This window comes from Ipomoea nil, unplaced genomic scaffold (assembly GCF_001879475.1).
Source record: "Ipomoea nil cultivar Tokyo-kokei standard unplaced genomic scaffold, Asagao_1.1 scaffold0656, whole genome shotgun sequence".
NCBI lineage: Eukaryota > Viridiplantae > Streptophyta > Magnoliopsida > Solanales > Convolvulaceae > Ipomoea > Ipomoea nil.
Window position 1 is genome coordinate 1,959,299 of NW_017617084.1, and position 15,493 is coordinate 1,974,791.

At 35.3% G+C, this 15,493-nt stretch overlaps 1 protein-coding gene and 1 pseudogene across 1 annotated transcript; one reads left to right on the forward strand and one right to left on the reverse strand.

The window, feature by feature from the left end:
• The first annotated feature begins 109 nt into the window (after positions 1-109).
• LOC109174728 lies at positions 110-7,865 on the forward strand (annotated as a pseudogene).
• Positions 7,866-7,970: 105 nt separating this feature from the next.
• Positions 7,971-15,226, reverse strand: LOC109174729. Its single transcript, XM_019323983.1, has 9 exons — positions 15,196-15,226; positions 15,026-15,094; positions 14,672-14,955; positions 14,514-14,566; positions 12,946-13,874; positions 11,959-12,738; positions 11,663-11,824; positions 10,253-11,555; positions 7,971-8,112 (listed from the first exon to the last, which is right to left on the reverse strand). The coding sequence occupies exons 1-9, from the start codon at positions 15,224-15,226 to the stop codon at positions 7,971-7,973; spliced, it is 3,753 nt and encodes a 1,250-aa protein (XP_019179528.1).
• Between the last annotated feature and the right edge of the window lie 267 nt (positions 15,227-15,493).

Here is a 15,493-nt window from a genome sequence, read left to right on the forward strand (position 1 = left end):
AACCTTATGCAATTTCTGTGGATATACATGACACAATGTTGAAAATTGTTACAAAAAGCATGACTATCCTTCTGGTAGGAAACCAAGAAACAAGGGCATGGAAATATTAATGGGATCAACTTATCAGGTTCAGGTTTCCTTACAAGAGGCTGGGAGTTCAGAGATTAATTCTCCCTTTAATCAAGAGGATTATAGGAAGTTCTTGGAATTCATGCAACAAGAAAGAGCAAGCAATTCCCCTCTTAATGTTGCTCCTCATGCCAATGCTATAGCAGCAAACTTCATTCTAGATGGCAGACTGGAAGGTAAGCCTGCTAATTCTAGAAATAGTTTGACAGATCCTGAGTTCTTGTGGATTCTTAATAGTGGTGCTACACATCAAATTGTTTGCAATGTGCATTTATTACAAAATTCCAAGAGAGTACAGGGAATATATGTTGATCTACCTAATGGACATCATGCTCAAGTGTCCCACATTAGGACTATGCAATTATCTGTTGAATTGGTATTCCTGAATGTGTTGTGTGTTCCTATATTTCACTATATGGTCTCCTTGTATGAACTTATAAGAGGATCCAATTGCAACATATTATTCCATTATAATCAGTGTGTTATACAAGATCAACACCATGGAAGGATGATTAGTATGGCTGAGCTGAAGAAAGGTCATTATCAGCTTACTTTCCCTGTTTTTACTCATTGTAAATTAAACCTACTGTCAATGTTTATAGTTTTTGGCATGCTAGGTTGGGACATGCTTCTGAAGGAAAAATTAGATTCCTCCATACTTTAGACAATAAGATTTGTAATGACAAACCTACTGCTTGTGACTGCTGTCATTTTGCAAAGCAAAGAAAACTACCTTTTCAGCCTAGTTCTTCTATTTCAAATAATTGCTTTGATCTTGTTCATGATGATATTTGGGGGCCATATCATACTCCTACTATTTATGGTCATCAATATTTTCTAACATTGGGAGATGATCATAGTAGGGCTACTTGGGTTTACCTCATAAGAAGAAAGACTGAGGTTAAGCAGCTTGTGCAATCTTTTTGTGAACTGGTGAGCACACAGTTTGGAGAAATGTCAAATGTGTGAGGTCTGACAATGGGAAAGAATTCCTCATGGAGGAATTCTACCAAAGCAAGGGCATCCTTCACCAAACATCTTGTGTATATACCCCTAAAGAAAACAGTGTTGTTGAGAAGAAGCATGACCATATATTGTCAGTGTAAGGGCTCTTATATTCTAGGCTAATTTACATGAAGATTTTTGGGGAGACTGCATCCTTCATGCAGTCTATATAATCAATAGGCTTCCACCAACAGCCTTGGACAACAAAATTCCATATCAAATCCTCTTTAAACTCTTTCTTGATTATCCTTTTTATCCGACAGGTTATCACTCCTTTGCTTGTTACTGAAGACGAGAAGACTCTTGTAACCTAAGAATTTCAAAGGTATTTCACTATTTTTTTTCTCCATGCAATACAGGTACTGTTTATCTATTTTTTTTATTCTCGTAGTTGAAGGTTGCTCTGAATCTTATCTCTCAATAATTATACATACTGATGGAGTGATGGGGGACAAATTGGTTGAACAGAGTTCACATCGTGTCTCGGGAGATTACCGCTCATAGATAGGCGATAAGCAACAACTTACAACTGGCATCAAAATTCAGTAGTGTAATTCCATTCCTTGGTCATTTCTGCACAAGCACTATATAAGAGTTTCTCTATTTTGGATAATGCATTATGTCTACATGTTTCAACTCTGGAATAGGAAGTATGTCTATTATTTGTTTCTATTTGTGTGATGTTATGATACATTATTGTCACAAATGCTTTTTTCTTGTTTCCACTGTACTTCCATGGTCCTGGAGACAGTAATGTGCCTACATGAAAACCCTTAAGACTGGAAAATTTTAAAAACAAAAAAAACAGGAAAATAAACTTTCTACCAAACTTGTTGCTGAAAGATGGATAATTTCTCAAGTTTACTTTGTGTTTGTTTTGCATGGAATTAAGTGTTATTTTAGATAGAAAATTGGATGCCTATTTCTTTCCCTCTTAAACTTGCATGGTTCCACCACCCGACTTGTTCAAGTAGTTTTACTTCCAAGGTTATGCTCATGGATTTTTTTTAAAATGCAGTTGTGCCATTTACCATAAGAATCTTTTTGGGAGAAACTAGAAACTCAATTTGTCACTAGAGAGGGGGCAGATTGACTCAATATATAGGATAAAATACATAGACCCATGGATTGAAGGAGATGATAAAAGAACGTCAAGATCAATCATGGTTCAGGTATTATATGGTTCAATACTATAATTTTCATATATATCATTACAAACTGATTTCTATTTCATGTTGTAACTAGAATTCGAGAACACCTGACACACTTGTTCATAGAAACCAACCAGACAATAGTAGTCTAACTATAGGACGTGTAACAGCTGGGATAGAATACAGCCGCCCATTTGAGCCGAAGTGGAATGCAACTGCTGGCATTACTTTTCAGGTAGTCTATAGATGCATAATATCCAATTGATGCTTTTAACATTTGTCTTCCCTGATTGTTCTTTGGTGAACTTCAGTTGACATCATAGAAAAGAGAATTTTTTATGTGATTCTATTATTTAAATCTATTAGTGATGAAACTTGGTAAGAACTCTCGTGGTCTTAATCACCTTAAATACATATTAGAGTCATTTTAACTCATTTCCTCTCCTTTTTCTTTGTATTAAACTATTAAATTTTATTAAATTTTATTTTATTTCACAAATTGTAGAAATAATGACCTAAATAAAGTAAATTTTGTCATTGTTGAATAAATCTGCCATGGCATCTATGGTTTAGACAATCAAACAGTTTATCTGAAATTCTAATTAACATCACCTTATGCATTTATCATATTTTCCATTTCTTATTCTTGCCAAGAGGTATCTGGTCAGCATGGTGTCTAATAACTATGTTCTGACTTCTGAGTAAGTTGCAGAATCATAATAAATATATCTAGTACCGTATAACTAGACACCTATCATTTTAAGTAAAACGATAGATATATAGAGTATATATATACCATTGAAGTATATATAGAGTATCACTAACAAGAATGTAAAAAAAAGAGAAGAAACAGAAGCACATTTTCTAGTGGTTCTTTAAAAATTGAGTGATGTGGGTGCTTAACTTGGTTTACTTTAATTTTGTTTGACCTTTGTGGAGCAAACTACTTGGCCCCTTGGTTATATAAAAAAGATGTTATTCATGTTTTAAAATTTCTTTGCATTCTGTTAGATATTTATGTATTCTGACTTGAAACTTGCAGTGTGCTGGTGCTCGTGATGATAAGAGGAATCCTATTATAAGGGACTTCTATAGCAGCCCCCTTACTGCAAGGTAATATCATTGACATGTTGGCTTACATCACCTTAATTTCACATTTTTTTTTTTATTTACACATTCTCTGATCCTTATGTCCAACTTCTCTACAGTGGCAACACCCACGATGATATGTTACTTGCTAAACTTTAGACCATGTATACTGGTTATGGTGACAAGGTTCTTCAATGGTTAGTTTCTTCAATTCTTTCTCGTGCTCGAATTTCTTGTTGCCAAAGCCATAATATTTTCTTTCCATTTGTTTTCCTTTTCTTTATACAGTTGGTCTTCAACATTGACCAGGGATTCCTGTATTGCCAGGGTGGCTAGTTTTCGGTAGAGTAAATGCTCGTGCCTTGAAGGGCTTGGCTGTTGGTCCTATGCGGCTCTTTTTAAGGTATTTATTGGTGTAAATGTGTAATCCTCTTTCTATAGGAGTAAGAGATGTAGCTAAATGGAGTCTTTCAGCTTTCAACTATATTCCAATTATCATTACCTTAAAATATGTTGTTAGATTTTATTTTTTTGAAAGGATATGTTGTTAGATTTGGTGTCTCATTCTTGGATTACCGACCATCTTAAATGATCTTTCTGCAGTTTGTCTGGTGGTCATGTTGTGGGTAATTTCTCTCCGCATGAAGCTTTTGCTATTGGTGGTACCAAATGTAACACCCCATTTTCTAAACTCTAAAACCCAAATAATAATCATTCTTAAATGGGATTAAACAAGGGTAGGTTGGATAAACTAGAATAATAAATGAATTCAATAACTAAGGGGAATGTCAACGCCACAGTCACCCACTCGCAGGTGACTGCACAGGTTAACAAAACTACTAAGTCAAAGAGTCAAACTCAATAAAGCGACAAAAAGGGGAAGTAATCCCCGGTGTCTACGCACCAACAACAGTAAAGTAGTTTACTACAACCATCAGCAAAATACATCTAAGGGAAGAGGGGTACTAGTCTAGCAACTACTACACTAGAGCTACACACTAGTCTATCAACGCGCGCTCTCATGCATTGGGCCCACCTGAAAGGGGCTATAAAACATGTATGAAAATAAACCCGTTAACAATTAATGCTAAGTATAAAGCCACTCAACCCTGTAAAGTACTATAAATATAGGTTGAAAAACGTTTGCATTCATACACAAATCTCAAGTATGAAAATAAGCAATCAAGACACTTAGTCAACGAATCTCATTAGATATATTAGTATACTTCTATATGCTCAACAACCTATATTTTCATAACATCAAGCTTCATCAAGCTTTAACTTAATTCAAACTTATGCAAATTCCCATGCTGTAAACAGATATAAGTCATCTATATTCTACTATGCACTTCTCACAATCATGCTGATACTTTCAAGATAGATAATGGAATAACTTATGCTTAACAAGTAAAGTCATGCTTTCATGCGAATACTTAAACAATGAATGATACTATACTTCTCAAATTATTCAAATAAGTCATATGCTATGCCATGTTATAAATGGAGGTATGATACTATATATGCATATTATATATATATATATATATATATATATATATATATATATATCCTTTATATAATAAAGCTATATGGTTTGGGAAATAATTAATGTTACAATTAATGCCACAACATCCTTTATTATTATTAAAAAAAAAAAACACAACATTTAAAAAATAACATAACTATATATTATATAATCATATAAAAAATATACTTTTGAAAAATAAAATAGCTATATATTATATAATCATATAAAAAATGTGTTCAATTAGAGTTTAAATTTACACATACAAAATTTGAAATTTGCTTTCCAAATGTAATTATCTTAGTTATTATTTGTATTGTGAAAATTATAATATAGATGAAATACAATTAAGAATAAATCAATGTAATTATGTAAATTATCTCTATAAGTTTATTTGAATATGCACATAATTAGAGATTACATTAACCATACAAAATTATAATTATAATTATAATTATAATTTTAATTGTAAATTTGTATTCTATAAAAATAATAAATACTTGACCAATGGAAGCTCAAAAATATTATTATATTAAATAATTTAAAATATTTTATTTTTTCTATTTTTTTATTTATATTTATAATAACATAATTTTTTTCCGTGCATCGCGCGGGTGAATTACTGGTATATATATATATATATATATATATATATATATATATATATATATATATATATATATATATTTGTACTCTCGCTGTTTATTTTAAAAATAAATACTTTTCTGTGGAGGATCTCTGTTGAGTCACTTGACTCGCTTTTCTCTTCTTTCTTTCTTGCTTTCCTTCTTTCTTTCTGTTGAGTCACTTGACTCGCTTTTCTCTTCTTTCTTACTTGCTTTCTTTATTCTTTCTCAATCTTTCTCATGATTATCTTTTCTCTTCTTTCTTTCAATCTGGGTCTAAGAGGCAGGCACTCCATCGCGGCGAAGCCCTAGTGAACGGTGTTTCCCCTACAACTACCGCATCCGTACCTACGGAACCTCAAACTCGTGGGGGAGGTAGGAACTTCACGAATCGTGAATGGACCTATCCGGGCTCGGAAATTTAGCCGGCCTAATACTCATGTCGCCCACAGAACAGGTACTCGTGGTTCTTATAACTTTGTAGAATCAGGTATCGTACTTTTAGTGTGCACATCCCTTGACTAGGATTCCAAGCCTAGCGGGTAGTATCGAACCTAGCAACTCGGGAATATCGACTAAGTTACTTCTAAAAATAAACTGGCGGTCCTCTGTGGCCGAATCTTTTCTCTGTTTTGTCGGTGACTTTACCGATCTTTTCTCTGCTTTGTCGGTGGCTTTACCGATCTTTTCTCTGTTATTCCGAAAGGATATAGTCCTAACGGTGGCCTCCAAAATCATAGATTTTCCTCACTTTATATAAATAGCATATATAGCACATGCAACTTCTTTTCTCATGCTAGTAATCTAGATGTCATGCAAACTTCTCAATGCACATATATCTCATATAACTTCTCTTTCTCATATTGGAAATCTAATTATCATGCAAGCTTCTCAATGCAAATAGATATAGATTTTTCAAAATAGATAATAGGTTTTGGAAATAGCTTAGGCTTTACTTTAAGACTTTACTGTACTTAAGCTTTGAATATGCTAAAATGCTCATTTACTGTAAAACTTGGAAATACACTGCCTTAAACAAGTAATCTCAATAAACTCAACAAATCTTCTATTCAAGGGTTAAACAAAGCAAATAGCACAACTACTACACATTCTTGTGAACAGAAGCAAATATAATACTTCACTGAGCCTCAAGGGCCCACGAATCTCGGTCCGAAACAACACATGGTTGAGCCTCAAAGGGCCCGACATCTATTGGAATTGGCCTGGCGGAGCTTGGTGACGGGGCTTGAGAAACCCCGTCACTTAGCTCCACCAAACAACGGCCTAGAGTGACAGATCCCTATGGGATCCGTCACTCAGGCCCGTTGGGCCACGGTCTTAGCCAGCAGATCTCTCCTAGATCCGTTAGCTAGGGCCGCAAGGTAAGCCTGGTGCACTGACAGTGTCCACCAGAGGTGTTCTTCTCCAAATATACAACTCAGAGCTTCAAAAAATGCTTCCAGACAACCATAAATCATACACATAACATCATCAACAGACAAATAACTCATCAACAATTATTCTCTAAGATTTCTAAACATCTAATCTCAATAATCTATCATTTATCATACTAAAATTATAGTTTTGGAAATCCATGGTTTATACCTTGAGCTTGGCTTTCTCTAGTGTGGATCCCTCTTCTCCTTCTTCAGAGATTCCCACCTTCACCTTTGTGTTTTCCCTTCTCTCTATCAGACTCTGTTGTCTAAGGTTGAAGGAGGCCAAAATGGAGAGATCAGGAGAAGTCAATGGAACAGTGTTCTTTATATATGGGTTCAAAACCCTATGTGGGAAGTTTGGCTGATAAGGGCAAAATGGTAAAATGGCTTTCCAAAATATCAGGCTCCTTCTTGGCTTGTAAAAATCATCAGGCTTTTTCTTTTAAATCAAGCTAAGGCATAAAATAATTTTATACATCTTGGGGGTTAAAATAGATTTTCTATAAAGGTATTTCTAACTACAACATTTGGTTCAGGTTTCACATGTTCCTCTCAGGTTTCACTCATATTGACTTTTTGGATCAAAACTTGATAAATAGATATACCTGAAACTTAGGATTTTCGAAATAGGCTACTTCTTGGTGTTGAATTGATTAAAAATCACGATTTAAAATATTTAATTCATACACCGTTTAAAAAAAAAAAATCAAAGGAGTAAAAATAATTATGTTGTAATTTATAAAATAAAATTTAGAAAAATAATTTTTGGGTTGTCATACCAACAGTGTTAGAGGATATGAAGAAGGTGCAATTGGCTCAGGTCGATCATATGTGGTTGGATGTGGCGAAATTTCATTTCCCCTTGTAAGTGAAGGCAGTTGAACCCTTGGAGAGGGTAACTGAGGTTCTAATTGTTTTTTTTTTTTTTTTTTTTTTTTTTTTTTTTTTTTTTTTGTATTAAGGAGTTACTATATGTCCACTTTGCAGGAGTGAGATAGAGTGGCATCTAGGAAAATTCCTGCCATAGAAGATCTTGAAGAAGAAACCTAAGAAGGGGCCTAAGAACGCCAAGCCTATGACTAAAACTGAACATCGTGACAGTTTCTTCAACTTTTTTAGACCACTTGAAGTTCCCAAGGATGAAGAAGCTGTAAGAACTACATTCGTGTATCATAGTTTTTGTCTTTTCTTTCTAGATTGACTTGTGTTAAATTTTAACTGTATATTCATGAATGGATACTTTTCAAGTGTATGAAATGTCTATATGTTTTGTATATGTTTTTTAGAAATATCTTATCAGCTTGTAACAATATATATATATATATATATATATATATATATATATATATATATATATATATATATATATATATATATATATATTTCACTACAGAGGGATCTTCTGTAGCGAAATGACTACGTCAAGTTTTCCGACCACCAAAGTGGTCAAAATTTCTGACCATCGATGGTCAAAAAATCTAGACCCGCCCAACTATTTTCCTCGCCATTTTTTTTGACGGCCTTAAGAAAGTTGTCGCTATTTCCAACCACTTTCTCTGGTGGTTGAAAATAGCGAGGGGATTTTTTCGGATACCCAAATTGGTCAGAGAAGAGGTCGGAATAGGCATTTCTGACATAATTAAGGTCATTTCTGACCACTTTCAGGTGGTCGGAAATCTGTTGATTTACAGCCGTGATGGTCCGCGGGCGCTTAGGCGTGATTTTTGCAACACTGATCAAGAGACATAGTAGGTGGAGGGTTGGGAATGGTAATTATATTATAATTTGGGATGTTAGATGGCTCTCTGATAGTGATAATGTTGTTGTGACTATTCACCTTTTTCCCTACTTGGAGAATGCAATTGTTTCTTACATTATTAGTGGGCAGAATGCTACTTGGGATGCGGAGATCATAAATGACATGACATTTTTAACAGCAGGGATGCGAGGCTGATTACTAATATCCCCCTTCCTGCTTGTAAGGGAAGGCAAATTTATTTTGGCTAGGGAGGAAAGATGGGAGTTCACTATTAAAAGCTATGAGTTAATTTCACTTTTGGTCCTATGATTATTGGTGTGTTGTCAATTTCAATCCACAACTTTCAAAACTAATAATTTAGTATCCTAACTATTCAATTTGTATCAATTTTAGTCGGTCCAGTCAAATTGTCGGCCAATTTTTATCTATATCTCACATGCCTCTGTATTAATTCAAACAATGGTTCACAAATTAGCTTTCATTTTAACACTGAATTAAAATATTTCAGCGACAATTGACCGAAAATTTGACTAGACTGATTAAAATTGATAAAAGTTGAATAGTTATGGTACTAAATTGTTAATTTTGAAAGTTGTGGACTCAAATTGACAACACCCCAATAGTCATCGGATCAAAAGTGAAATTAACTCTAAAAGCTATTATAAAGCTCAGGTTCATGATTTCTCTAGTCTCCCTCCCCCCCCCCCCCCCCCCCCCCCCCTCCGCTCCGAATGGTCTGTTATTTGGAACATGAATATCTCTCCAAAAGTGAAGGTTTTCTTTTGGCAAACATGCACTTCCTGTCTTCCCATTACCACTATTCTTCTTCTTAAAAAAAAAAGGTGAAAAGGTAAAAAGGTGTACTATTCCAATATTTGTCATACTAGTAGGTGCACCCGCGCGATGCGCGGCTATATATATAGTATGATATATATACAGTATAGTATATAGTTATTTGAACCTGAATAAATGTGAAATGAAAAACTTGTGATTTTATTACACATTGATGAATTTAGTAATTTTATTAGACATTGTTGAAGACTTCATTGTTGAAACAATGTGATGCATGGCTACCTATATAGTACATTGAATATTACGTATAATATAATAAGAATAAGAAACATAGTATTTAAAAAATAGTACATTTTAAATAATAAATTGTGGAATGTTATTATACATTATTGAAGACTTCGTTGTACACAACATTTTTAGTCGTACTAAGACATGGTACACTTTCCCCGCAAATCAAAATTTTCAAACTCCTGGGGTTACTAACTCTTGAAACAGCTACGTACAATTGTCCATGGTTAAATACATGTATTTTCAACAACAACCCCACTTTAGCAAGTGTTTGTCCTTGACTTTTGTTGATTGTCATGGCATAGGATAGCATCAAAGGGAATTGCTTTCGTTGAAATTTGAAAGGCAATCTTGGATCTGACGGTGTAAGTGACATTCTAGGAATCAATACTCTGGTTCCTGCATTTGTACCGCACATGATCTTGCCTTCCAACACGTGGTCAGCTAACCTTGTAACAATCAACCTTGTACCGTTGCATAATCCTAGTGTGTGATCAATATTTCGCAATAGCATAACAGGTGATCCAACTTTCAAAGTCAAAGCATGATTTGGTACTCCAGAACATCTCAAGGCATTCAAGAATTCCGGAGTGTGCAAATCCGCTAACATGTCAACATTTGCATCTGACTTACACACAGAATCACAACTCAAGTATGTCTTACCCTCAGTCGGACTATGATCATTCATGTATTGGTTAACGGCATCTACCACATCCAATGTTGGAGCTAAAATTGCACTATCATTAAGATATGACAAATCGCCAATTCCCAGTCGGAAATTAGGGAATGTGCTATCAACAATTGTAGCAATAGGGTCATCCTCACACTTCAACAACAAATGTTCTGGCACAGTAATCTCGGACTCACCATCAAGTTGACTACCAATTATTCTGTCACCTATATTAGCTATCCATTTTGCAAATTCCTCGATCTCCTTGCCCTCGTTTTCTGATTGAACACTTCTCAAACGTAGATTCTTAGTAAGCCTTAAGACTTTACAGGATTTCCAGAGATATGATGAGCTAATGCTGGCTCGAACAATATCCGGTCTAGTACCCTTTGGAATGACTGGTAAAATTTGCCTGAAATCGCCACCAAAAACAACTGTTTTACCACCAAATGTCATATCAGAACTCCTTGGATTTATGAAGCGCAACAGATCCCGTATAGTCCGGTCTAGGGTTTCAAAACAGAATTTATGCATCATTGGGGCTTCATCCCATATTATCAACTTGGTTTGCACAAGTAGCTCTGCCAGTTCACTGCCGTGACGTATGTTGCATGTGGAATCTTCATTAACAGCTATTGGTATAACAAACCGAGAATGTGCAATCCTCCCACCAGGTAATAAAAGCGAAGCTATGCCGCTAGAGGCAACGTTTAACACTATTTCACTCCTAGACCTTAATGCGGAAGAAAGTGCTCGCCACAAGAAAGTCTTACCGGTCCCTCCATAACCATAAACGAAGAATAACCCCCCATCTTGGCGATCAATGTCAGTTAACACTTCATTGTATATGACCTTTTGTTCTTCTGTTAACTGCCTTACCAATTCCTGATTTTCTTTCTCCTGTTCGCCACAATCGTATGCTAATTCTTCTTGAATAAACCTATTTGCAATAACGTTTAAGGCACCAAAATTTGCCGTTGGCATTTCAGGATAGTCCTTCAAACTCTTACCATGAGTAGATAATAGCTTCTCAATCTCTACTAAGGCAAAGTTCATCTTGTGCGAATTGGTCAACACAAAATCTGCATAAGTATATATAAAAATTTGGTGTTATAACACACCTACGTTAAACTTGACTTAATATTGGGTTATCAGTAATAATAAAATAAATTGAAAAATGTACGATTACCTCTATTCTGCAGTTGTCTACGGACGTTGAATTGTGCATCGTCTGATAAATGTTGCCACACAACATGCCAAACTATTTCCGGTTTCCCCATGCAACTGCTCATTAGCAATGTCACAAACAATCTCCTGAGTTGATCTGATGACGCCCAATTACTGGCTTCATCTATTGCATCCACATATTCGTTATCATCATCAACTAAACCCCTTGCATAACACGCCCATTTACAGTCCTAATATCTTCATAACTTTTAGGGCCACGGATTTTATTCAGCAAACACCTCAAATAGAAAATTTCACCAGTAGCTGGCGAGACATAGAATATACGTCCGATTGAGAAGCCTGTTTTCCATGGCTGCCATTTTCTAAGGTCTTTCTTCCAAACGAATCGTGTTGGCATCTCAACATAAGTAAGTTCTCTTGCATCGGGGTATGTTTTATTTGCTTTAAACCATTCCAAAAACATGCTATGTGCTATGGTAGGTCTATTAACCATGTTCTCAACAGCATCATCATCTGCAAATATTACACTCTGTTGATTAGGAAGGTGAAAGCTTAACCTTTCCACTAAAGGCGCCCTAAGCTGTATATCAAAACCAAACAGATGCCAAACTGCTTCACATGGGGATATGTACCTACAGTCATAGTACATATTAATCTCATATATTGCTTTCACATTCTCGTCATCATTGCTTGTTTTGTAAAATTCGGCTGTCACCCGATCATGACCCTTGTTAACATACTTGAACAGGTACTTGATTGAGCGTGACTGGTTGCACCACTCGACATTTATATGAGCCTTATACTTAAGCAATAAATATCTATTGTGCGGTACCACATACCTGTTGTCCAAGGCGATCCCGTTCTTTGTAACTATAGTGCCATTATCTCTCCTTCTATATACCGGGTAACCATCGTCATCAAATGTAGAACTCTCAACAAATCTCTTAGGAAAATGTTTAGAGCATCGCGCATTTACCATACATGGAGAATTGGTCCCCGCTTTTCCACATGGACCATGCATCATAAATTCCTCTACCGCTTGGTAATACTCTGCATCTTTCTTTTCATCTGGAATCTCTGCGCAAATTATGTTGTCTAGAGTAACAACTTGCATAACTTCTTTACTTTTCTCCAAAAAAAAACAATATATGAGCATGCAGAAGACCTCGCTTTTGGAACTCAATTGTATATATAACTGCAATAGCATAGACATAAACATCATAAGGTTAAGTAATTAAATAAAATTATAACAAACTTGATTTAAAATAAAATAACAAATATTACCTCCCGCCACAGGGCCAAATAGTTTATTCTTTCGACAATCAGCTATCAAGGCATCCAACTTCATCTTGAATAAGCGGCAAATTATGTCCGGCCGGTCTTCTACCTTCAACCTTTGATCTTTTAAAAAGCGTTGCACCTCAGGCCACTTTGGATTGCATGTAAAGGTTATAAATAAATCTGGGTATCCAATCCATCTACATATTGCCATTGTATCTTGGTAGTTTTGTATCATGTATCTAGCACCACCAGTAAAACTTGAAGGTAGTATTATTCTGCGACCTTGGGCTGCGGGGCTTAATTCACCCCTTGTTAAAGCATCAGTCAATCCACTGTAACTCTCACACCTTAGGCTTTTTTGGTGTGTCCTTATATAAATTAGTCTTCCAGACTCAACCATTGTGTATCCATCTACAACAAACTGTTGGAACAACCGCTTTGCAAATAGTATGGTACTCGGAGCTGACTGTCTAGACTGTATGCGGTAGCAAAAGAACTCCCTGGGACTAATCCTCTGCCTACCACCTGAAGAACGCTTGCCTACTGCGTTCGTGAATGCAATGTCTTCCCGATAACCGTCTTCGCCATATGGAAACAAAAGAGGGTATTGCAGTGGTAAGTATGAAGGATTTAATTCACTTATCCTTTGTAGGTGGCCACCCTTAGATTGAACAATAATATCACGCTCGCCAATACTGGTATCCAGATCTCCCACAATTAAAGCTGCTACTTCAGACACTTGCGGCAGATTATATGTCCTCGCATCTTTAGTTCGTTTTCCCAACAACTTTATTTTGACTTCGGCGCATGGGTTAATATCCAGCTCAGAAATAGCCATCCGAAAAGACTTAACCAAAACATTATTTTCATCGAGGTCTTTCTGAATGACATTCACTATTTCTACCTGAATGTCATCTTGCTCACCACTACCCCTACAACAACAAAAACTTTGCATTGATATTTATTTAGAATTAATTTCACTTTTGGTCCCACGACTTTTGATGTTTTATCATTTTTGGTGCACAACTTTAAAATTTTTTAATTTTGGTGCCTAACTTTGTTATTTTTATCAATTTTGGTCCTTTCGGTCAAATTAACAGCGAAATGTTGCTGGATTTTATATTTTTAGGGGTAAAATTGTCATCCCAAGGAAACATCTTCAATATCTAAACAAAATCACTGTAAAATCATATCTATAGGGGTTTGATCGATGAGAATAATGGGAAAGACGGACAGAAACCAGACAGATCTATGGGATTTATAGTTTCGACCATTGGCAAACTCTTCTTTTCCTCTTAATATGATTTTTCTTTTATTTAAATATTGAAGATCTTTCCATGGTATGACGATTTTGCCCCTAAAATATAAAATCCAGAAATATTTTACCGTCAATTTGGCTGGAAGGACCAAAACTGATAAAAATAACAAAGTTAGGCACCAATATTGAAAAAATTTAAAGTTGTGCACCAAAAGTGATAAGAACTCAAAAGTCGTGGGACCAAAAGTGAAATTAATTCTATTTATTTAGATAACAAATAGTATGTAATGTGTAATTACGCAAACTTGTTTACCTCACAGCATTTATACGGTTGTTCTTTTCATTTGCCGTGTCGTATATGTATAACTGAGCAAAATGAGGCTATTTGCCTTCTTCTGGAAGTAGACTGCCCATTAGGTGATAGTTTTGTCCACTTAATCGAAAAATAGGAGGTGCGCCTCCCTTGTTCACAGTCTTGTCAATTTTTCCTCCCATGGATGTGAAGCAGAACATGTCGTTGTAGGTCCTGATGTTGTGTAAAAATTCTTTTGATAATTCGTCATTGCCGAAAAAGAGATCAAATATACCTTTTGGTGGCAACTTATTCTCCGGCAACTTGATCTTCTCATTGTTGCAACACAACATAAACAGTGGCGATGCTTTTGTTGACAAATTCTTCTTCCTTTCTTCAAACCAAAACAAAGCCCCACAATGGATGCATTTATTTGTTGCATCACCAAAATCGCAGTATTGACCTGCAACCAGATATATACAAAATTATATACCGATTGATATTTTATGAAGTTATAAACCAAATATCTATACCATGTTGTTGACCAGAGGATGTCCCAATATCCGAGGTCTGCCTCACATCGTTAATCGATATATCCACATCTGAAATTACAAATACATTTATAAATCAATTTGAATAGTTGAAGGTTTTCAATTTTACTTTGCTTATAGTTGTTTCAAAAAGCAGCAGCTACTATTATTACCTGCTATGTACTGATTTGGGGCTTCGATCATTTTAGGGTTACATTCATCTTCAAAGGTAGATAGCAAGTCTCTTTTTGTTACATGGTCTTCTACAATTGCAAACTTATGTAATGGTTTACGAATTGCAAATTCATCTTGTGTTATGGTTGATATAGGTTTTTGGAAATCTCCAAAAACAAATCGCTGGTAATTACTTGAGAATATTTGTGTCTTGGACGAACCTACTGTACACATACGTAATATTAGACCAATTTAAAGTATAACGATATTTAAAGTCACAATTAATGTAAATCCCTA

Bases quoted from the DNA above. Each gene is read 5' to 3' on its own strand.
- LOC109174729 (XM_019323983.1), bottom strand. From the start codon at position 15,226: ATGATCGAAGCCCCAAATCAGTACATAGCAG. The intron at 15,095-15,195 runs GTAATAATAGTA...TTGTAATTTCAG, and splicing joins CCCAAATCAGTACATAGCAG to ATGTGGATATATCGATTAAC. The intron at 11,556-11,662 runs GTAATCGTACAT...ATACTTATGCAG, and splicing joins TAGACAACTGCAGAATAGAG to ATTTTGTGTTGACCAATTCG.